The following is a 25,178-nucleotide window of genomic DNA, read 5'->3' as shown; positions in this document are numbered from 1 at the left end:
GCCACAACTGGAGTACTGTGCGGAGTTTTGACCTCCATGTCTAAGGAAGGATAAACTTGCATTAGAGGCAGCACAATAAAGGCTCATTAGATTGGTCCCAGGGATGAGAAGGTTGGTCTATGACGAGAGACTGAGCAGATTTGACCTGTATTCTCTGGGGTTCAGAAGAAATAGCAGTGATCTCACTTAATCATACAAGATTCTGAAAGGATTTGATGGGCTAGTAATGAAAAAGGTTGTTTCCTTGGCTGGGGAATCTAAAATGGGGGCACAGTTTTCAAGATAAGGGGTTGATAATTTAGAACCGAGATTAATCTTTGGAATTCTCTGCCCCAGAGGGGATGCGCCATTGTTGAATGTATTCAGGTCTGAGATAAATAGATCTTTGGCCTCTCAGAGAATCAAGCGAATATGGGGAGTGGGCAGGAAAGGGGAGATGGGCTTAAGAATTGATAAAGAAATGTGAGAAAGGTTGGCCATACTGAAAGTTAATAAGTCACCAGGATCAGATGGGCTGCATCTGAAGATGCTGAGGGAAGTAAGGGTGGAAGGTGTAGAGGTAGTAGTCATAATATTCCTTAGCTGCATGGAGAGTGCTCGAAGACTGGAGAGTTGCAAATGCTACACACTTGTTCATAAAAGGGTATAAGGATAAACCCAGCAACTACAGGCCAGTCAATTTTTAACCTTGGTGCTGGGAAAGCTTTCAGAACAATAATTCAGGACAAAATTAACTGTCACTTGGCCGAGGGTGGATTAATTAAGGGAAATCAGTATTAAACTATTAAACGCAAATTGTGCTTAATTTGATAAAATTTTTGCTGTTGAGGTAACAGAGAGGGTTAATGAAGGTAATGCAGTTGATATGATATATCTGGACTTCCAAAAAGGATTTGATGCCTTGAGTTGGGTGTACAGGGCACAATTTCAAAATTTGAATCAAAACTTGAAAGTATTGAGAATTGCAAGGAGGATAGTGATAAACTTCAAGAAGATATAACCAGGCTGGTTGAATGGGCCAAAGAAATGTAATGCAGAGAATGTAAAGTATTTTGGTAGGAAGAATAAAGAGAGGTAATACAAACTTAATTGGACAATTCAAAAGGGTTGCATGACCTCAGGGTAAGTGTGGATAAGTTGTTCAACATAGCTTGAGAAAATGATTAAAAAAGCAAAGCAATCTGAGTTTGAAAATAGAAGAGTAGAATACAAAAGCATGGAAGTTATAATGAATCATTATAAAACACTGGTGTGGCCTCAACTGGAGTATTGTGTACAATTCTGAGCATGACACCTTAGGAGGGATGCAAAGGCTTTGAAGGGAGTGTAGGGAAGATTTATGTGAATTGTTCAAGGGGTGAGAAACTTCCGTGAATAAAATGGAGCAGCTGGGATTGTTATCCTTGAAATAATCTGGGATTGTTCTCCTCGAAGAGAAAGCTAAGAGGAGGTTTGCTATAGTTGTTCAAAATCTTGATGTGGCTAAATGGGAGTAACTGTTTTCATTAGTGGATGGGTTGAGAACCCAAGAACACTCAATTTAAGAAGATAACCACAACTAGGGTCATAGTTTGAGGATAAGGAGTAAACCTTTTAGGACTGAGGTGAGGAAAATTTCTTCACCCCGAGGGTGGTGATTGTGTAGAATTCACTCCCACAGAAAGTAGTTGAGGCCATAACATTGTCTGATTTCAAGAAGAAATTAGAAAAAGCTCTAGGTGCTAAAGGGTTCAAGGGATAGGAGGGTAGGGGGGGTTCAAGATATTGAATTTGATGATCAGCCATGATCAACATGAATGTTGGAGCAGGCTCGAAGGGCCGAATGGCCTACTCCTGCTTCTAATTTCTATGTTTCTAGAAGCAAAACAACCAAAGCTGACAGAAGGAGAAAAAGATTTTTGCGCAGCAAGTGGTTACAATGTGGAATTGCACTGCTAAAGAGATTGGGGTAAGAATCTTGATGGAGAAAAAACTTGTAGGTCTGTGGGGAAAGGACAGAGGATTGATAATAGCTGAACTGCTCCTGCAGAGAACTGACATGGACTCGATGAGCCAAATATCCTCCTGCTGTGCTGTAACCATTCTCTGATTCTAAAAGCTTGCAGTGGCAGAAAGGGAATCATGATCTGTCCCGGTGGCTTCGGAAGCTGCTTTGGAATGTACTTTGTTTACTTGGGGATGAGAGAGATCTTGCAACCGGTGCAATTTCAGATCAAACAGTCCTAAGTTCATGATTGTGTAAAAATGATAATGAAATGGATTCCTGTGTTATCACAATTATCATTCGTTGGAAAATTCAACAATGTGCTGGCAAACTAGGTGGATTGATTTAATTTAATTTAAGAAAATACAGTGAAATTCCTTTTTTGTCAACAGATAGTATTTTAAATGAGACTCTGCGACTAACAGCAGCACCATATATTACCAGAGAGGTTCTTCAAAACATGTCACTGCAGCTCGCAGATGGCAGAAAATATCTCCTTCGCATGGGAGACAGACTCTGCCTCTTTCCTTATTTAAGCCCCCAGATGGACCCAGAAATCTATGAAGAACCGGAGGTAAGTTAGATTCATCTGAAGATGCATTTCATAAATGGCTGAGAATCTATACAAAATAGAATGTTCTAATATGATACGGATTTATTCATTCATGGGACATGAGTGTCATTGGTTGGCCAGCATTTATTGCCATCCCGAGTTGCCCTTGGAGCGCAGTTGAGAGTCAACCACATTGCTGTGGATCTGCGGTCACATGTAGGCCAGACCAGGTAAGGATGGCAGATTCCCTTCCTAAAGGACATTAGTGAACCAGATGGGATTTTTCTGACAATTGACAATGGTTCATGGTCATCAATAGCTTCTTAATTCCAGATTATTTTTTTTAAATTGAATTCAAATCCCACCAACTGGGATTCAAACCCCAGAACATTAGCTGGGTTTCTGGATTAATAGTCTCGCGATAATACCACTCGGCCATCCCCTCCCCTCAATAGCATTGTCTTTTATCAGCTCACAGAGATGGTCATTTAAAATCATTGAATGCCAAATGTAATTAAGTAATGTTTTGAAAAAACTTAGCTTGAACTTTGCTTTAGTTAAAATATCATTTTGGTTCAATGAAGGAACGGCTTATTTGTCTAAGTCGTGACTAGAGGTGGTGGTTCCAGCCATGTGGTGGCTCCTGTCCTTCTCAGAGATAAAGGTTACAAGTGCAGGGCTGCTAAAACAAACTCTTCACCCTGTACCCTCATTTGTCCTCATTTTCCTTTGTAAGAATATCAGCTGAAAGCAAATCAAATGCAGACTTTACAAGGACAGCATTATATTCCCACTCAAGGCGCTGTAATTAGCACTGTTATTTCTGGTCTATTTACTGATGTCTCTCCATCTGGGATTCTCTTTCAGTGAGGAGGGCAGTCTCCTGACTGGTACAAACATTGCTCTGCTTCAGCCAATACTGACTGAAATGGATGTCCTATTCCTCAGGGAAAAACAGCGTTGCTTCAAAGATTTTCTCATCATTGCTCACTTTTAGGATATATGAAAGACATGGCTGAACTCAAGTGAGCATCCATTTAAATGGGGAGGTAGAGAGAAAACACAGAATTACAGACCAGTCAACCTGACGTGGGGAAAATGCTAGAGTCCATTATGAAATATTTAATAGCAGAACACTTGGAAAGCAATGGCAAGATCAGAGTCAGCATGGATTTATGAAAGAAAAATTATCCTTGACAAATCTACTGGAATTCCTCAAGGATGGGGGAAGCCAGTGGAGGTGGTTTATTTGGATTTTCAGAAGGCTTTCAACAAGGTCCCACATCAGCGATTAACGTGTAAATTAAAAAGTATCAGTTTGGGGGTAGTGTATTGAGATGGGTAGAGAACTGGTTAGCAGATGGAAAAAAAGAGTAGGAATAAATGGGCCTTTTTTCAAATGGCAGGCAGTGATTAGTGAGGTACCACAGGAATTGGTGCTGGGACCCCAGCTATTTACAATTTATATTAGTGACTTAGATGAGGGAACTAAATGTAATATCTCCAAATTTGCAGATGACACAAAGCTGGGTGGGTGGGTGAGCTGTGAGGAGGATGCAGAGATGCTTCAGTGTGATTTGGACAAGCTGAGAGAGTGGGCAAATGCATGGTAGATGCAGTATAATGTGGATGAATGTGAGGTTATCCACTTTGGTAGCAAAAACAGGAAGATAGATTATTATTTGAATGACAAGAGATTGAGAGAGGGGAATGTGCAACAAGACCTGGGTGTCCTTGTAGACCAGTCACTGAAAATAGGCATGCAGGTGCAGCAGGCCGTGAAGAAGGCAAATGGTATGTTGGCCTTCATAGTGTGAGGATATAAGGCCTTGGTGGGCTCAGTGATAATGACCTTTAAATGGTTCAATGAAGAGCCAAATTAGCCAGTGAGCGGGGTCCTTGTGTTGGCCCATTCCCACCACTCTGCCACTATCTAAACGGGGGCCAGTTCTCAAGCAGGAATGGGTTGTGTGGACTCCATTACAATTATGCCGGCCCATCACCTAGTCTGATTCAGGAGGCTCCATGCTCTTCCATGGGCAGCATGGTGGCACATTAGTTAGCATTGCTGCCTCACAGCTTTGTGGACCCGGATTTAATTCCTGGCACTGCCTGTGAGGAGTCTGCACATTCTCCCCATGTCTGCGTGGGTTTCCTCCAGGTGCTCTGGTTTCCTCCCACAGTCCAAAAGACATGCTGGTTAGGTGCATTGGCCATGCTAAATTCTCCCTTAGTGTACCCGAACAGGCTCGGAGTGTGGCGACTAGGGGATTTTCACAGTGACTTTGTCGCAGTGTTAATGTAAGCCAACTTGTGACACTAATAAATAAACTTAAACTTAAAACTTAAAATTATTTGACTAGCTAAGCTTAACCAAAATAAATAAAGATTTTTTAATGTTCACGGTGGCACAGTGGTTAGCACTGCTGCCTCACAGCACCAGAAACCTGGGTTTGATTCCCGGCTTGGGTCACTGTGTGGGTGGAGTTTGCACATTCTCCCTGTGTCTACGTGGGTTTCCTCTGGTGCTCCGGTTTCCTCCCACAGTCCAAAGATGTACGGGTTAGGTGGATTGGCCATGCTAAATTGCCCCTTAGTGTCAGGGGGACTAGCTAGGGTAAAGCATGGGGTTATGGGGATACGTCCTGGGTGGGATTGTGCTTGGTGCAGACATGATGGACCAAATGGCCTCCTTCTGTATTGTTGGGATTCTATGGACTCCATATTAAAATAAAGTTTGCCTGGTTTATTAAATTATTAAGTACCTGTAATAATAAGTTACAGAATCCTGTGGTCCATTTTGAATCTCACACTGTTATTAACTCTGCCACCACACTTTCATATATCTTCAGGCCTCATTGGCTTGATTTTTTTTTATATTAAATGCCATTTTCCACACATTTGTCTACTTGTTCAAGATTTATCTACCTATCTAGATCACTTTGTGCTTTTGCACGACTTTCCCATTCTTTAAAACAATCTCATCCAATATGTTGCCATCAGCAAACTTGGCTAGCTTTGTTTTTATGTCTAATTCTATGTAACTCATGTACCCTGTCAATGACAATGTTCTCAGTACTGATATCTAGGGCACCCTTTGCTGTAGAGCTGAGTTTTCTGTGGCACTGCCAATATTCAGTCCTTCTCAGCAGTTTGCTTTCTATTCCACATCTCCCTAGCTTTGTGAACTGTTTTGCTACTGTGTCACTACACTCCAAGATGTATGATTTTAATTAAAACATTTTCTCATTGAACTCACAGAAATTTAAGTATGACCGTTTTTTGAACCAAGACGGAACAAAGAAGACAGCTTTCTTCAAGGGTGGAAAACAGCTGAAGTACTACAACATGCCTTGGGGTGCAGGAGTCAACATTTGTATTGGACAATCCTTTGCAATAAATAGCTTAAAAGTGTAAGTGTCATTTGGATTCACTGTAATCTCATGACATTTGCCTACAAAGGGATAATATTTCCATATAACTTGCTGTAAGAAATTAAGAGGCTCAACTATAACAAGCTCATAAAGCAACTAATGCATCCTCAGTGACAGGAAAATCAACAGCAAAATAAAACTGGAGTGTCATATCTTGCTGCTGTCTAGTTCTGATGTCTAGTATGATGAAATCCCCAGAATTCTCCTCAAAATTCAATTTGTCACCTGACAAATATATGCCTATAATTGCAAAGATGCCCATGTGGTGGTTGTATTAATTTTTTTCATGGGATGTGGTCATTGCTGGCTGGGCCAGTATTTATTGCCCATCCCGAATTGCCCTTTTGCGGGCACTTAAGAGTCAACCACACTGCTGTGGATCCGGCAAAATAATCAGGCTGAAGTTGTTAAATGACAAGCAACATTTGCATCATGCAAATGCGAGGGAATGCTCACCTCCAACAATAGAGAATCTAACCATTGTGATGCGCTATCAATAAGGCGAAAGACTACCGATATGCCAATATAAGTGTAGGCTTTTATTCACAACAGAATCAGGAGCAGATCCCAACAATTAACCGACCTGGACTGAACAAGGGGGAGGAGACAGCCACCTTTATACTAGGTGCTGAGGGGAGGAACCAAACTGGAAGGGGATGTGTCCAGGTATGACAAACACACACAACGGTGGTCCATATAGGACAAAGGCACAACTGAGGTCCACCACACATTGACATTCAATGGCGCTACCATTGCTGAATCCCTCACTATCGAACCCTGGGCGTTACCATTGGCCAGAAACTGAACTGGACTAGCCATATAAATACTGTAGCTACAAGAGCTGGCCCAAAGCTGGGAATTCTGTTGCAAGTAACTCACCTCCTGACTCCCCAAAGCTTGTCCACAATCTACAAGGCACAAATCAGGAATGATAGAATACTCTTCATTTACTTGGATGCGTAGAGCTCCAACAGGATGCAAGAAACATAGAAAATAGAAGCAGGAGTAGGCCATTGGGCCTTCGAGCCTGGTCCACCATTCATTTTGATCATGGCTGATCATCAAATTCAATACCCTGATCTTGCTATCCCCCCACATCCCTTGATCTCTTTAGCCCCAAGAGCTATATCTAATTTCTTCTCAAAATCAGACAACAACTTGGCCTCAATTGTAAAAGATCAACACCATCAATTATGCACCTTAAATATTTGTTCCATCCACTACCAGGACATAGTAGCAGCAGTGTGTACTATATCCAAGATGCACTGCAGCAACTCACCAAGGCTCCTTCGACAGAACATTCCAAAATATGATCTCTAACAGCTAGGGCAAGGACAACAGCAAGATGGGAACAAATGTGTTCCCAGGTGTAGGGAACACATAGGTGGGACCTGTACAAGAAGGACAGGTTGCATCTAAACTGGAAGGGCATCAATATTCTAGCCAGGAGGTTTGCTCGTGTCACATGGGAGGATTTAAACTAGTTTGGCAGAGGGGTGGGAACCAAAGCAAAGGTGAATTAACTGAAGGGGAACGAGAGAGTAGGGCCAGTAAGACTCAGGGAAAGAGCAGGCAGAGTGTGGTTGCTAATCAAAGATGGTCTGGTGGACTGAAATGCATTTGTTTCAATGCGAGAAGTGTAACAGGTAAGGCAAATGAACTTAGAGCTTGGATTAGTATTTGGAACTATGATGTTGTTGCTATTACAGAGATTTGGTTAAAGGAAGGACAGGATTGGTAGCTTAACATTCCAGGATATAGATGTTTCACGTGGGATAGAGGGGGATGTAAATGGGGTGGGGGAGTTGCACTACTGGCTAAGGAGAATATCACAGCTGTACTGCAGGAGGACACCACGGAGGGCTCATACATCAAGGCAATATGGGTAGAGCTCAGGAATAGGAAGGGTGCAGTCACAATGTTGGGGGTTTACTGTAAGCTGCCCAACAGCCAGTGGGAGATAGAGGAACAGATATGTAGGCAGATTTTGGCAAGGTGTAAAAGTAACAGGGTTGTTGTGGTGGGAGATTTTAACTTCCCCTATATTGACTGGAACTCACTTAGTGCTAGGGGCATAAATGTAAGGATGAAGTATAAGTATGGCAAGTTTCAGGAACCTTGGATAATGAGAGATATTGTGAGCATAGTCAGAGAGAAAAAGGAAACATTTGCCAAGGCTAGGAGGCCGGGAACACAAAGCAAGTGTGGAATACAAGGAAAGTAGAAAGAAACTTAAGCAAGGAGTAAGGAGATCTAAAAGGTGTCATGAAAAGCCAGCAGGATTAAGGAAAATCCAAAGGCTTTTAATACATATATAAAGAGCAAGAGGGTAGCCAGGGAGAGGGTTGGCCCACTCAAGGACTGGAGAAGGAATCTATGTGTGGAGCCCTAGGAAATGGGCGAGGTAATTAGCACTTTGCATCCGTATTCACCAAAGAGAAGGACTTGGTGGATGATAAGTCTGGGGAAGGGTCTGTAGATAGTTTGAGTCATGTTGAGATCAAAAAGGAGGAGGTATTGAGGGTCTTGAGAAACATTAATATAGACAAGTCCCCAGGGCCTGATGGGATATACCCCAGAATACTGAGAGCGGCAAGGGAGGAAATTGCTGGGGCCTTGAGAAAAATCTTTGTATCCTCACTGGCTACAGGGGAGGTCCCAGAGGATTGGAGAATAGCCAATGTTGTTCCTTTGTTTAAGAAGGGTTATCAAGGATAATCCAGGTAATTACAGGCCGGTGAGCCTTATGTCAGTGGTAGGGAAAATTTTGGAGAAGATTCTTCGAGGCAGGATTTACTCCCACTTGGAAATTTTTAGACGTATTAGTGAGAGGCAACATGGTTTTGTGAAGGGGAGATCGTATCTCACTAACTTGATCAAGTTTTTCGAGGAAGTGACGAAGATGATTGATGAGGTCAGGGCAGTGGGTGTTGTCTCCATGGACTTCAGTAAGGCCTTTGACAAGGTCCCTCATGGCAGACTGGTGCAGAAGGTGAAGTCGCATGGGATCAGAGGTGAGCTGGCAAGATGGATGCAGAACTGGCCCAGTCGTAGAAGATGGAGGGTATCAGTGGAAGGGTGCGTTTCTGAATGGAGGGCTGTGACAAGTGCCGTTCCTCAGGGATCAGTGTTGGAACCTTTGCTGTTTGTAGTATATATAAATGATTTGGAGGAAAGGGTAACTAGTTTGATTAGTAAGTTTGCGGACGACATAAAGGTTAGTGGATTTACGGATAGTGATGAGGACCATCAGAGGATACAGCAGGATATAGATCGGTTGGAGACTTGGGTGGAAAGATGGCAGATGGAATTTAATCCGAACAAATGTGAGGTAATGCATTTTGAAAGGTCTAATTAAGATAGCCATGACATGGAGATGCCGGCATTGGACTGGGTAGGCACAGTAAGAAGTCTCACAACACCAGGTTAAAGTCCAACAGATTTATTTGGGAGCACGAGCTTTTGGAGTGTTGCCCCTTCATCAGGTGAGTGGAGGATTTGGTTCACAAGCAGGGCATATATAGACACAAACTCAATTACAAGATAATGGTTGGAATGTGAGTCTTAACAGATAATCAAGTCTTTACAGGTACAGACAATACGAGTGGAGAGAGGGTTAAGTACAAGTTAAAGAGATGTGAATGTCCCAAGCCAGGACCGTTAGTGAGATTTTGCAAGCCCAGGCAAGTCATGGGGATTACAGATCCCAAGATCCCGTTTCAGAACATCCTCATGTGTGCGAAACTTTGCTATCAGTTTCTGCTTGGCGATTCTGTGTTGTTGTGTGTCTTGAAGGCCGCCTTGGAGAACGCTTACCCGTAGATCAGAGGCCGAGTGCCCTTGACTGCTGAACTGTTCCCCGACAGGAAGGGAACACTCCTGCCTGGTGATTGTCGAGCAGTGTCCATTCATCCGTTGTCGTAGCGTCTGCATGATTTCACCAATGTACCATGCCTTGGAACATCCTTTCCTGCAGCGTAACAGGTAGATGACATTGGCCGAGTCGCAAGAGTATGTACCGTGTACCTGGTATGTACCGTGTACCTGGTGGATGGTGTTCTCATGTGAGATGATGGCATCCATGTCGATGATCCGGCATGTCTTGCAGAGGTTGCTGTGGCAGGGTCATGTGGTGCCGTGGTCACCGTTCTCCTGGGGAGTTTGCTGCAGACAATGGTCTGTTTGAGGTTGTGCGGTTGTTTGAAGGCAAGAAGTGGGGGTGTGGGGATGGCCTTGGCGAGATGTTCGTCTTCATCAATGACATGTTGAAGGCTCCGGAGGAGATGCCGTAGCTTCTCCGCTCCGGGGAAGTACTGGACGACGAAGGGTACTCTGTCCGCCGTGTCCCGTGTTTGTCTTCTGAGGAGGTCTTTCGCTGTGGTGCCTCGGTACTGTCAATCGATGAGTCGAGCCGCATATCCTGTTCTTACGAGGGCGTCTTTCAGCGTCTGTAGGTGTCTGCTGTGATCCTCCTCATCTGAGCAGATCCTGTGTATATGGAGGGCTTGTCCGTAGGGGATGCCTCCTTTACGTGTTTAGGGTGGAAGCTGAAGAAGTGGAGCATCGTGAGGTTATCCATGGGCTTGCGGTACAGTGAAGTGCTGAGGTGACCGTCCTTGATGGACTTGCGTGTGTCCAATAATGCAACTGATTCCGGAGAGTAGACCATGGTGAGTCTGATGGTGGGATGGAACTCGTTGATGTCATCATATAGTTGTTTCAGTGATTGTTCACCATGAGTCCAAAGGAAGAAAATGTCATCGATGTATCTAGTGTATAGCATCGGTTGAAGGTCCTGTGCATTGAAGAGGTCTTGTTCGAACCTGTGCATGAAGATGTTGGCATATTGAGGCGAATTTGGTATCTATGGCTGTTCCATGAGTCTGGATGAAGAACTGGTTGTTGAAGGTGAAGACGTTGTGGTCCAGGATGAAGCGGATGAGTTGTGGAATTGCGTCTGGAGATTGGCAATTGGCGGCGTCAAGTACTGAGGCAGTTGCAGCAATGCCATCGTCGTGGGGATGCTGGTGTAGAGAGCCGAGACATCCATTGTGACGAGGAATGTTCCTGGTTCAACTGCTCCATGGATGCTGAGTTTCTGTAAGAAGTCCGTAGTGTCGCGACAGAAGCTGGGGGTTCTTTGTACGATGGGTTTCAGGATGCCCTTGACGTAGCCGGAGAGGTTCTCACACAAGGTCCCATTGCTTGATACGATGGGACGGCCGGGTGTGTTGGCTTAAAGATGGGGAATATACAGTAAATGGCAGAACCCTTAAGAGTATCGAGAGACAGAGGGATCTGGGTGTACAGGTACACAGGTCACTGAAAGTGGCAATGCAGGTGGAGGAAGTAGTCAAGAAGGCATACACCATGCTTGCCTTCATCAGCTGGGGCATTGAATTTAAAAATGGGCAAGTCATTTTGCAGCTTTATAGAACCTTAGTTAGGCCGCACTTGGAATATAGTGTCAATTCTGGTCGCCACACTACCAGAAGGATGTAGAGGCTTTGGAGAGGGTACAGAAAAGATTAACAAGGATGTTGCCTGGTATGGAGGGCATTAGCTATGAGGACAGGTTGGAGAAACTTGGTTTGTTCTCACTGGAACATCGGAGGTTGAGGGGTGACCTGATAGAAGTCTACAAGGGGGCATGAACAGAGTGGATAGTCAGAAGCTTTTTCCTAGGGTAGAAGAATCAATTACTAGGGGCATAGGTTTAAGGTGCGAGGGGCAAGGTTTAAAGGAGATGTATGAGGCACATTTTCACAGAGGGTGGTGGGTGCCTGGATCTCGCTGCCGGGGGAGGTAATGGAAGCAGATACGATAGTGACTTTTAAAGGGCATGTAGACAAATACGTGAATAGGATGGGAATAGAGGGATATGGTTCCCGGAAGAGTAGGGGTTTTAGTTCAGTCAGGCAGCATGGTCGGTGCAGGCTTGGAGGGCCGAAGGGCCTGTTCCTGTGCTGTAATTTTTTTTGTTCTTTGTTAACACCACCTACAAGCTCCCCTCCAAGCTACACACCATCCTGACTTGGAACTATATCACCGTTCCTTCACTGTCACTGGATCAAAATCCAGGAAACCCTACTGAACAGCACTGTGGGTGTTACCTGACCCACATGGACTGCAGCGGTCCAAGAAGGCAGTTCACTACCACCTTCTCTAGTGTAATTAGGGGTGGGCAATAAATGCTGGCATGACCAGCGATGTCAACATCGAGTAAAAGAATAAAAAGGTAGCAGAGTTGTGCTTTTTTTTTGCCTGCTAACTTCGCCATCCACCATCTCGATTGTCTGCTCAGGCCTCGTTCAGGCACCGACAGTCCCGACTCCATTTGTCCCCTGCCTCCCCGAAAGGAAGATAGTAGGCAAGGCCTCCTTAACGGAAATGGGTTTGCGGACACTCCTTGTCTTCTTCACAAAAATCTGCCCTTCATTATCAGAGCAATATCTGGAACTATATACATTCAGCTGCATCACTTCTCTAACAAACTTCATTGAGTTTAACTGAAATTTATTATGCATTTTGTTTTACAGCTTTGCTTTCATCATGTTAAGCTGCTTTGATTTTCAACTTACTGATCCAAAGGCAGAAGTACCCGCCTTTAAGACAAGCAGATACGGATTTGGACTATTGCAGCCAGAAACTGATATCACTTTTCAGTATAAACCCAAGGTCGAATAACCCATAGGACAACAAAGCAACAGATATTAGAATTCCTGAATGTGCCAGAGAGATTTTGCAACTCGAACATTCTTATTCACTTGATGAAGATTTATTTTTGCCTGTTGCATTCAACAATTGTTTTATTTTTAGAAAGACAACTTGATGGAGAATGGAGTTAACGATTGATATTTTTCGTAGAAGTGTTATTATAGTGGAATTTGTGTGTGAGTTACAGAACAAATAATAATGCGAGTTTTTAAAAAAAATAAGCTAACCTCTTTAGGATAAGTGAGTGTAAGTGGAGAGCTGGTTAAATAGTCCTAGCCAAAACAATTTCTGACCTTTTTAATTGTTCCTGGTTTTATTTAACATTTAAACAATTGAAAAACTGCAAAGCCTTTCATGACAATAACAATCATTTTTGCTGTGAAAAGAGTAACAGGATCTCAAAGAACCTGACACCTATCTATTTCTGTGTACCCATTTGTGTACACTTGTTGGTTTACTGACCATTTCAAAATGTTTGGTATGAAGGTATAATGAAATACCTATAGAATTAATCATTCATATTTATACCCAATTAGAACTTTGCAATGACAGTTCATTAGCATGAAAATTGACGAAATTCACCAATACACTGCTTTTAATTGGAACCCTGTCAAGTCCCAGTGTTGTTCAGTAAGGAGACTGCCTAGAAAGCAACTGTCTGATGGCACCGATGTTTCTAGATCAACAGTAAGCTGTCTCCCATTTTATTGTTCAGATTCAACTGCTTTATTACTGGTTTTGTAAAAGAACCCTCTAAAGACAAGAAGAAAGATTGACGATGGATTATCATCAGTCAGAAAATAAGGTGCACAGTCAGATTTCACCAAAACAATAAGCATGTTTAATGGCATCAGGGATGTGCATCTGTTTTTTTAAATTCACAGACAAATATGCCTAGAAGCAGGTCTCACTGTTCAATGTATTCCCAGAACTACCTGTCAGATTTTTCTTCCCTCGGGCTTGTAAATTTATTGAATGTATTGCCACTGAACAGAACTGGCAAAACTCGCAAGAAATTGAAATTTTAAAAATATTTGTATTTAATAAGCACCTTTCAGAACCTCAGGACACTCCAAAGCACTTTACAAATAATGAAGAACTTTTGAAGTGTATCGCCAGTGTCCCCTCTGATTGTCTCTCATTGTGCTAAATCTGTTCATTTTGAATGTGTGGTACATTTAAGTACTTTGCTTGTCTGTGCACATCCAGTATATTAAAGGGGCACCTTGTGAGTGGCTTGCATGCTACCTTCCAGGTTGTTGTGCACTGTGCACGCATGTAGCATAGGGAATGTTGGTAAGCATTATTGTAATATAGGAAATACAGCAACCAATTTGCACATAGCAAGCTCCCACAAACAGCAATTTAAAGTTAATTTATTAGTGTCACAAGTAGGCTTGACATTAACATTGCAATTAAGTGAAAATCTCCGAGTTCAGAGAAATCATAGAAACCCTACAGTGCAGAAGGAGGCCATTTGGCCCATCGAGTCTGCACCGACCACAATCCCACCCAGGCCCTACCCCCACATATTTACCCGCTAATCCCTCTAACCTATGCGTCCCAGGACTCTAAGGGGCAATTTTTAACCTGGCCAATCAACCTAACCTGCACATCTTTGGACTGTGGGAGGAAACCGGAGCACCCGGAGGAAACCCACGCAGACACGAGGAGAATGTGCAAACTCCACACAGACAGTGACCCGAGCCGGGAATCGAACCCGGGACCCTGGAGCTGTGAAGCAGCAGTGCTAACCACTGTGCTACCATGCCGCCCATGGTGCTATTTTTTTAAACATATGCCAGTACAGATTGACATCTGATTTATAAGTCTTAAGAGAAGATTGTTTATCTTGTAACAGGTCAGAGCTCTTTACAATGATTTTATTAATGTATTTGAAAATGCTTTCCAAAATTAAAAAGGCAGGCAGAAGAGAAGCCATTACATTTCCCTCATAGAAAGCGGTGGTTAGCAAAAATGGAATTTATTGCACGAAACAGCTTTTCCACATTTGCTATGTTTTATATTTCCTTGGCCAAGAGGTCGCTTTTTACAGCTTTAAAAGTCTGGTGAGAGTACCTAATGATAATGCAAACCTCCTTCTCGGTACAAACATCATTACTCACCCACCATTAAAGCGAAGGGCCTGTTTTTGGTATGAGTTACAACTGGTTCAGAACAGAGGTTGGCAAGAGCTTTTGTTATTGCAGTGCTTTTTTGTGTTTTCCCTCAGGAAAATATTTCTGTGATGTTTGAATCAGGAAATGTCAGCTTTATGAGTTTTGTGAAATGATCTGCAAGTGCAATCGGTATAATCTATGTTTTCCAATGACTTGGCAAAAAGTACTTCAGTATTTGCACTCTTCTGACCTGAAGTCTCTTGTTCTGGGCTAAAAAAGCCTGTTATCGACTGTCATGCTTTTGAAGCCATGGCTCGACTTACAGGCTTGAAAGTTTCCAGGTACTTTTTGAGGTTTGGTCCAGAATTTCCAATGCTGATATCTGATTTGATTTGATTTATTATTGTCACATGTATTAGTATATGGTGAAAAGTATTGTTTCTTGCGCGCTATGCAGATAGAGCATATCGTTCTTAGAGGAGGAAACGAGAGAGTGCAGAATGTAGTGTTACAGTCATAGCTAGGGTGTAGAGAAAGACCACCTTAATGCAAGGTGGGTCCATTCAAAACTCCGATGGCTGCAGGGAAGAAGCTGTTCTTGAATCAGTTGGTACGTGACCTCAGGCCTTTGTACCTTTTTCCCAATGGAAGAAGGTGGAAGAGAGAATGTCCAGGGTGCGTGGGGTCCTTAATTATGCTGGCTGCTTTGCCAAGGCAGCGGGAAGTGTAGACGGAGTCAATGGATGGGAGGCTGGTTTGCGTGATGGATTGGGCTACATTCACGACCTTTTGTAGTTTCTTGCGGTCGAGGGCAGAGCAGGAGCCATACCAAGCTGTGATACAACCAGAAAGAAAAGTTTCTATGATGCATCTGTAAAAGTTGGTGAGAGTCGGAGCTAACATGCCAAATTTCCTTAGTCTTCTGAGAAAGTAGAAGCCTTTGTGGGCTATCTTAACTATAGTGTTGGCATGGGGGGAACCAGGACAGGTTGTTGGTGATCTGGACACCTAAATTGTCCTTAGAACACATATGACAAAATTCTCCTGAAAAGGCGGCACAGTGGTTAGCATGCTGCCTCAGCGCCAGGGACCTGGGTTCAATTCTGGCCTGGGGTGATTGTGTGGAGTTTGCACATTCTTCACATGTCTGCAAGGGTTTCCCCTGGGTGCTCTGGTTTCCTCCCACACTCCATGATGTGCAGGGTAGGTTGATTGGCCATGCTAAATTGCCGCTTAGTGTCCCAAAACATATAGGTTAGTGGGGTAAATACGTGGGATTACGGAGTAAGCCTGGGTAAGAGTCAGTGCAGACTGGATGGGCTGAATGGCCCCCTTATGCACTGTAGGGATTCTATGAAAGTCTGCTTTAATTGACTGGGTAGGGAAGTTCTCCAGTCTGTGTTATATTTTCACCTGTAAGTGTCACTTACTTTGATTTCCTTTTTCCCAACATGACTACTGAATGCTTTATGCAACTCATGCCAGTAAAAAAATACTCTGAAAATGTGGATACAGAATTGTCAGGAAGAAAAACATACCTCCATGTAATCTCCTGTCAAATACTAACAGCAATGAAATTAGAGACATGTCCCTCGAGGAACAATATTATGTTAATATGTACACTTAGGCAATATTTAACAAATTAAAAATTCTGCAAGGTACTGATAACAAATCCATGGATTCAATATCCAGTGTACGTTACGCAATCACAGGATCATAGAGTAGTTACAGCATGGAAGGAGGCCATTCAACCCATTGTATCTTTGCTGGCTCTCTGAAGAAGTAATCCACCTAAAACCATTCCCCCACCTCTCCCCATAGCCTTGCACATTCTTCCTTTTCTGATAATAACTGAGTTCCCCTTTTCAAAGCCTCAGTTGAACCTGCGTCTATCCCATCAGGCAATGCATCCAAATCCTAACCACTCACTGTGTGGAAAAAACTTTTCCTCATGTAATATTTGACTCTGTTGCTTATTACCTTAAACCTGCACCCTCTTATTTTCAATCCTTGCACCAATGGAGACAGTTTTCTCCCTCCACTCAATCCAGACCCCTCTTGATCTGGAATAACTCTATTAAATCTCCTCTCAATCTTCTCATCTCCAAAGACAACAGTCCCAATTTCTCCAATCTATCCAGGTAATTGAAGTTCCTCATCTCTGGAACCATTTTTATGATTTTTTTTTCTGATCCCTCCAATGGGCCTTCACATCCTTCCTAAAGTGTGACTCCAATTGAGACCGAACCAGTGTTTCATACAGGTTCAACAAAGCTTCTTTGCATTTGTACTCTATGTCCCTTTTGATAAAGCCTCAGATGCTATGTTTTATTAACCACTGTGATGATTGCCTCTTTAAGGGCAACACAGTAGAGTAAGTGTCATGTGGTCTGTGTGACCAATTGGGACTCAGGTTTCAGGCTGAGAGAGGTTGATTGGAAAGGAGACCTTTTGGGGAGCTGGCTACAGCTATGAGGCTACCGCTGTATTTTTATTAACAAATACCTTTTGTGCTTCTATTGAAGGCTGTGAAAGTGCTTCATTACAAACACTCTCGCTACTTGCTCTGCCACATTCAGTTATTTAAGCACATATATTTGCATGTCCCACTGTTCCTTTAGAGTTGTACTTTTTGCTTTACATTTCTCTTTACATTCTTTCTACCAAAATGAATTTCTTCACACATCTCTGCATTAAACTTCATCTGCTACTTGTTGCCCATTGTACAAACCTATCAGTGTCCCTTTGATGCTCTACACTATCCTCTTCACAGTTCACAGTGCTTCCAAGTTTTGTATCACCTGCAAATACTGAATGTGTCCTGTACACTAAGATCTAAGTCATTAATATATCAGGAAGGGAAAGGGTTCTAAGATTGATCCCTGGGAACCTCCACTATAATCTTTTCTCCAGCCCAAACATCAACTACTATTGTCTTTCTCCCATCACTTGGCCAATATCGTGTGCAAATTGCTACTGTCGCTGTTATTCCATGAGGTCTAGCCCCACAGACTAGTCTGTTGTGCAGCACTTTACCAAACTCCTTTTGGAAGTTCATGTGCAGCACATCAACCGCAATCATTCATCTTTTCTGTTACCTCTTCAAACAACTCAAGCAAGTTAGTGAACAAAGAACTGGAAGAACAAAAGTCAATTGAGCTTGAAAGCCTTCTGAATTCAAGATGCACACATTTGCTGGATATTAGCTTCTCCTGTGCAGGCCTGCATGATTTTCAGTCTAATAAATAATTCAGTGTTTACACCTTACTAGGTAATCTGAAAGATAAAAAACAAAGACCTTACAAATCATTCATTATTCTCCCACTGTAACATACAAACAACTTCAGCAAATGTGAATAAAGTGTGCTTGAAACTTTGCAACATTTAAAACCAGCTTTGGGCTGATCACTAGTAGACTGGTCACTTTTAATCATTTTCTGTAAGTGACCAGTCTACTAATGATTAGACCTGCTAATGATTAGATCTGTCTGAATTTTAAAGATGTAAATCTTTAGATAGGTTTAATCACTTTCCATGAATGTCCGTATTGCACAGTGAAAGATGGTATTGTGTCCTCCTGCCTTAACGGAGATCACATTCCACCCATTATCTTGTAAATTGAATTTGTGTCTTTATATGCACCGACTTGCACCTGAAGAAGGGGCTTGGGGCTCCGAAAGCTTGTGGCTTTTGCTACCAAATAAACCTGTTGGACTTTAACTTGGTGTTGTTAGACTTCTTACTGTGTTAACGGAGATTGGACAGGGTGCCATTCCCAATTGAAAATCGGTTTGAAGTTAGGTTTATTATTCTTCCTGAAGTAGAAATCACCTTCAGACCACTGTCAGCCACAACTCAACGCCAGCTTCCCAATACTTGGTCAATTTTGGGAAAAGCCTCGGCTTCTTTCACAGGCATGCGTGGGTTAGCAGAAAAAAGTAATGAAATTTGAAAGTTCCAGTGCGAACTCCTGAGTGATCTCATGGTAAACTGGTGAGAGTTGGCACGTCCACATCAATAAGCTGGATGGAAAATGTGGGGTGAGATTCCCTGGCCTCCCAGCTGCTTGTTTCCCATTGACGGGAGGTGGCACATTGTTTGCTAGTGGTGAGATTCTCTGGTCTCAACACTGTCAATGGGAATTTCCATTGGCGTCACCCCATGCCAGCGGGAAACCCAGAGAAATCCGGCCATGGACTTTTCACGTTACCATAATTATTACTCCCTGTGAGCTTGTGCACAAATTGGCTGCTGTGTTTCTTACACTATAAAATTATCAATCTTCTGAAGTACTTCATTGACTTTGTGATATCCTGAGGTCATGAAAGGTGCTTTATAAATTCAAGTCTTTAATTTAACTGATACAATCATATTCTCATTTAGTACTGCAATGAAATTGTATGTATTTACACAAGGCTCATATTTATAACATAAATGTCTTAAGTTAATACTTTATTCGAGCAATGTAAATATTGACTTTATGTATGTAATTTTATTTATATTTTTCAGAGCATCTATAGAGGTAAGGGAAGAGTTTTGACAGTAAAATGTGCTTGGGTTTGAGCTCAGAAGTGTATTTAAAATCAATGCAAATGTCTGTGTGTCTGGAAGCTGGTTCCAACTTCCTGACTTCCAGGTTTAACTCCAATTTATTGCAATATGCTCGTGTGTATAACTTTCTCTGGACAGGCTGGTTACTGCCTGTTTAACACACAAGATTTGGGATTTAAGTTAAATATGGTATGCACAGGGTTCTGCTACATCATTGAAATGAAGACAAGATAATCAGTCCACAGAACTGATCAAAAGTCAAGTATCTGGTGTTGATTCAGAAGGAACCTTTCCAGTGTAGGCAATAAAAATATAACAAAACTTACTCCAACTTATAAATCAAAGAAAAGATTTAATAAAGATCAAGAGGTATCATGATGAAATACATTGTCATATAAAACAAATATTGATGATGGAAAAAACATGCACTTTGTAAAAGTCCTTCAAGGTGCAAAGGAGCAGACCAGTTGAATCAAGAGGTCATAGTACGATGACAAAGTTTGAGTTTTTAAAGCCTTCATATTGTAAAAAGAAATTATTTGTTTTCAAATAAAATCAATTATCTTCATGACAGTGATTTGTTTAATTAAAATTATTAACAAAAATATTGATTCATTTATTGATAAATAATCAAGTTACTACTTTCATGACAGTGATTTCTGTTTATTTAAATTATTGATAAATATTTTGAAATGACAAAACTTAGTTTTGTTCATGTGTCAGTAAAGTGTAACAGAACTTGGATTGGCGATTTTTTCTAGAATGAATTGTTTATGATTTGGGATTTTTAAAAAATCTTTTTGAACAATCACAGTATTATATTTGTAACCATCAAATTAAAATCAAAATATATCAAACACGAACAACAAGCAAACTATTCAGTAAAAGCCATGGGTGGAATTTTCACCCTCCCTAACAGCACTCCCTAACAGTACCTACATGACATGGGCTGCAGGGGTTCAAGGAGGTAGATGACTTCTCCAGGGCGGTTAGGGATGGGCAATAAATGCAAGTCTAGCCAGCGAAACCCATGGGTGGCAAAGTGTCAGGTTCTGACTGAAAACCGGAGAAACAGCCAGGTTTTCTCTCCAGATCTCCTGACACTTTGTCAAAAAGCAGCGGGGGGGGGGAGTCTTCATGAGGGGTGGAGCCGAAAGACATTGGTCGACACAGAGGTCAGGGTGCCTGATCTTTTAAAGGGTGTCCCGATCTCAGCGTTGTGAGACAGGCCCTCCTTACCACAATGGATATCACAATCCCACCATCTATAATCTATAATCAATTTCCCCCAACCTCCATTTTTGCCTGGCTCCTGCCCTTGGCCCTGTCCCTTGCCCCATCCCCTGGCAGTGCCACCTTGGCAGTGACCCCTGGATTTAACCTGATCACACAGAAACTCCACTGGCCTCCGAGCCCCCGGCGTGGTCATCTCAACTTCTGCAGATCAGTAGTGATTCCTGACAACGTTACGTCACGCTGACTGGGGAGAACATCTGACGTCCCCGGAAGGTATGGCGTCAAGCCGTTTAGGCATACTTAAATAATTTTAAATTGATAATCAAGTTCATGCCCTCACTGGATGTGAACCTGTTAATGTTGCCAGTTGGGCGGGGGGCTGCGGGGTGTGGCGGGAGGAGCAGAGAAGATCTCACTCCGCTATACTCCTGGCACAAATCCCATTATGGGCCTCTCGCGAGAATGAGCGATCATAACGGGATTTATGCTCAGGTCAAGCGACCACGGAAAATCCCGGCCCATAAGCTGCATTGTAACCCTCCCTAACAGCATTGCAGATGTACCTACATGACATGGGCTGCAGGGGTTCAAGGTTGCAGATCACTTCTCCGGGGCATTTAGGGATGGGCAATAAATGCAAGCCTAGCCAGCGAAACCCACATCCCTTGAATGAATAAAAAGAAACTTTAAATAGCTGATACAACAGAGGTAAATCTCACGGACTTCCACTGATCAAAAAAAAAATCAAATTTTCGGTTACAGATTTTTAAATAAAATTGCCAGAAGCTGATAATGGTAGATGCAATTAAAGCTCTGTAGAGCATCGCATTGCACAAATAGAGCAAAAAAGATAGTGTTTTAAAGATTACCAGGTCAACAATACAGATAGAATACCTGCTGTACACAGTCTGACAAAACTCAGGCATATTTTCCCATGTATTTGCATTCTGACATTGATCCATAAACAATGCAGCAACTGTGTTTTTTTTCAATGTTGTCCCACTGCACAGATTGATTGCACCAGTTGCTGCAATGTTCCAAAAGCAATTATGATTACTTATCACAACAGGAGGGCAGCCCATTGCTGACTTTACCACTCAGTTATCTTCTGATTGGCCTAATTAGTGCTGCTGTGTAATAAAGGCTCACCATTGGTAATAACTGTCGACGGTGGTTCAAGGACATACCCGAGAGTTTCACATTGTTTAGATGTGAACCTGTTGTTTCAGACCACAGCAGAGAAAGTGAGAGAAATTTGCTGCAGAATAATAATATCCTAACCCACAAATGTGCAGGAGCTTCCTGTCAAACGCTTGAACACATCGATTTTGTGATGGACCCTTTCACCATTTATCTGCTGGAATATTTTTCACTATTCTCTTCAGGTTGTTATGGAGAGTGCAGCAAAAAGGCTCAGGGTGCAATTTGCTGCGTTGATCATTCCTGCTCCTCCTAACACAATTATGGAATCATAAGATCATACAGAAGAGGCCCTTTGGCCCATTGAATCTGCACCGACTTGCACCTGACCTCCCGCCTAATCCCATCACCAGCACTTGACCCATGGCCTTGAATGTCATGATGTGTCAAGTGTTCATCCAGGTACTTCTTAAAGGACGTGAGGCAACTCGCCTCCACCACCCTCCCAGGCAGCACATTCCAGACCGTCACAACCCCCTGGATAAAAAGGTTATTCCTCACACCCTCCCTTAAACTTCCTGCCCCTCACCTTGAATCCATGTTCCCTTGTGGCTGATCATTTTTAAAGTAAAAGTTTATTTATTATTCACAGGTAAGGCTTACATTAACACTGCAATGAAGTGACTGTGAAATTCCCCTAGTCGCCACAGTCAACTGCCTGTTCAGGTCAATGCACTGAACTTTCAGAATGTGGGAGGCAACCGGAGGAAACCCACGCAGACACGGGGAGAATGTGCAAACTCCACACTGACAGTGACCCAAGCCGGGAATCGAACCCGGGTCCCTGGTGCTGTGAAGCAGCAGTGCTAAACGCCTTCAACTAAGGGGAACAGCTGCTCTTTATCCACTCTGTCCATGCCCCTCATTATCTTGTACAATTATAGGCAGATATTTTACTGATCTGACCCATCGGGAATGGGTCAGTCAGTATGTTGTTGGAGGACAGGAGAGTGGTGGGGAAGGGAGCCCACTGTTCAGGGTTTCCCCCACATCTTGTGGAGTTTTAACTCTGCAGTGTGTCTCTGATGTCACATATCAGTTCTCAGGCCTAGAGGTCCAGCCTGACTGATTGTTTATGGGCTTCCAGTGGGGCTGATATTGCAGAGAGAGTCAGTTACTGAAGGCTGTTTCCTGGCCCTAAGATTCCCCGCCCCCCACCCCCCCCCCCACCCCACACGACCACTCTTTTCTTGGCACTTAAAGTGACAGGATCTGGAGAGAAAATGGTGGAGCTGGAGAATTCAAAGCCAGTTTTCTCACCAGAATTGACACTCTCTGTCAAAGATTCTGACCCAAGTTTGCAATTTGTATTTCCAACCATGAATGAAATATAAAATGAACTGCAGAGCATGATATGGTTTAAGATTATGTGAAATAAAAGAATAACTTGGTTAAACCTGGTGGCACGGTAGCGCAGTGGTTAGCACTGCTGCTTCACAGCTCCAGGGTCCTGGGTTCGATTCCCGGCTCGGGTCACTGTCTGTGTGGAGTTTGCACATTCTCCTCGTGTCTGCGTGGGTTTCCTCCGGGTGCTCCGGTTTCCTCCCACAGTCCAAAGATGTGTGGGTTAGGTTGATTGGCCAGGTTAAAAATTGCCCCTTAGAATTCTGAGATGCGTAGGTTAGAGGGATTAGTGGGTAAATATGTGGGGGTAGGGCCTGGGTGGGATTGTGGTCGGTGCAGACTCGATGGGCCGAATGGCCTCCTTCTGCACTGTAGGGTTTCTATGATTTCTATAAAAAGCGGTAACTTTAATGAGTTGTTAGCTTTCATTTTTAGGATTTGCATTTCAGTGACATTTTTGCTGAAAGATGGATATTTTCATGGAATAGAAGTTCTCACAGAATCCTGCAGTGCAGAAGGAGGGCATTCGGCCCATTGAGCCTGTACCGATCACAATCCCACCCAGGCCCCATCCCCATAATCCCATGCATTTACCCTGCTAGTCCCCCCGACACCAAGGGGCAATTTAGCATGGCCAATCCACCTAACCCGCACATCTTTAGAGTGTGGGAGGAAACCGGAGCACCCGGAGGAAGTCCAAGCAGACACGGGGAGAATGTGCAAACTCCAAACAAACAGTGACCCAAGCCGGGAATCAAACCTGGGTCCCTGGCATTGTGAGGCAACAGTGCTAACCACTGTGCCACCGTGCCACCCTTTTGTAAGTTGTTACAACTATAAAGTTTATAAGATTGGTCAGAAATTTACATTTTGGGGGTCAGGCGCATGACCAACCCAGCCAAACGTAAAATATCGTCAAATGACATGGGCAGGCTTCCCAACATCAAAGCACACGCGTGTAATTTCAAGGTCAGTGAGTAAGCAAGCAAATCGAATGCACCCCCACTAAAGATTAATGAGCCAATTAACACCATTAACAATCCAACAAACAGCGATTTATTGTTGCCCATGTGATGTTCAGATTGTCACATGGGCAAAATGGGCAGGCACTAATCACGTTTTTTGCATTTCCTCATTCAAGAGCGATATAAAAGTACTCTGGAGCTGCGGCACTTTCTCTGTCATTGTGAGTTAATCGCTGTGTTGGTTCAGAGTTGTCCCTGGTCGAATCCTAAAGTCATGATGTGGAGATGCCGGCGTTGGACTGGGGTGAACACAGTAAGAAGTTTAACAACACCAGGTTAAAGTCCAACAGGTTTATTTGGTAGCAAAAGCCTGGCTTTTGCTACCAAATAAACCTGTTGGACTTTAACCTGGTGTTGTTAAACTTCTTACTGTGCGAATCCTAAAGGACAGAGCTGTTAGAATCAGTCTGCAGCAGGTGGCGAGAGATTCAACAAGATGAAAAACATCTTTGACTTCATCCTCACCAATCTACCTGTCACAGATGCAACAGTCTATGACAGTATTAGTAGGAGAGACCATTGCATTGTCCTTGTTCAGTTGAAGCCCTGCCTTCAATTGATGAATCCCTCCATCATGTTGTGTGGCCCTACCATTGTGCTAAATGGGATAGATTTCAAACAGATCTAGCAACCCAAAGCTGGATACCCATGAGACGCTGTGACCTATCAGCAGCAGCAGAATTGTACACACCCAAAATCTGTGACCTCATGGTCCGACACATCCCCCAACCCACCATTACCACCAAACCACGGAAACAACACGGGTTCAATGAAAAGTACAGGAGGGCATACCAGGACTAGCATCAGGAATGCCTAAAAACGAGATCCTGATGAAGCCTCAACACGGGACTTACTTGCATGTCAAACAGCATAAGCAGCATACAATAGACAGAGCTAAGCAATCCTACAACCAATGGATCAGGTCTAAAATTTGCAGTCCAATCACATCCATTTGTGAATGGTGGTGGACAATTCACCAACTCATTGGAGGAGGAGACTCCACAAATATCCCCA

The 25,178-nt window shown here is 43.1% G+C and overlaps 1 protein-coding gene across 1 annotated transcript in view; it reads left to right on the top strand.

Annotated features, from left to right (window-relative positions):
• Window positions 1-14,102, top strand: part of ptgis (prostaglandin I2 (prostacyclin) synthase) — a 92,184-nt gene extending 78,082 nt beyond the window's left edge. Inside the window, exons 8-10 of the mRNA XM_078236124.1 lie at window positions 2,377-2,558; window positions 5,799-5,950; window positions 12,511-14,102. Coding sequence (XP_078092250.1) covers window positions 2,377-2,558; window positions 5,799-5,950; window positions 12,511-12,658 — 482 coding nt within the window. The 3' untranslated portion in view covers window positions 12,659-14,102. The remainder of the gene's footprint in view (window positions 1-2,376; window positions 2,559-5,798; window positions 5,951-12,510) is intronic.
• Window positions 14,103-25,178: the final 11,076 nt, after the last annotated feature.

Source organism: Mustelus asterias, chromosome 20, assembly GCF_964213995.1.
Source record: "Mustelus asterias chromosome 20, sMusAst1.hap1.1, whole genome shotgun sequence".
In the NCBI taxonomy this organism is placed as follows: Eukaryota; Metazoa; Chordata; class Chondrichthyes; order Carcharhiniformes; family Triakidae; genus Mustelus; species Mustelus asterias.
Note: the sequence above shows the minus strand (reverse complement) of the source record. Positions and strands in the feature narration are given on the sequence as shown.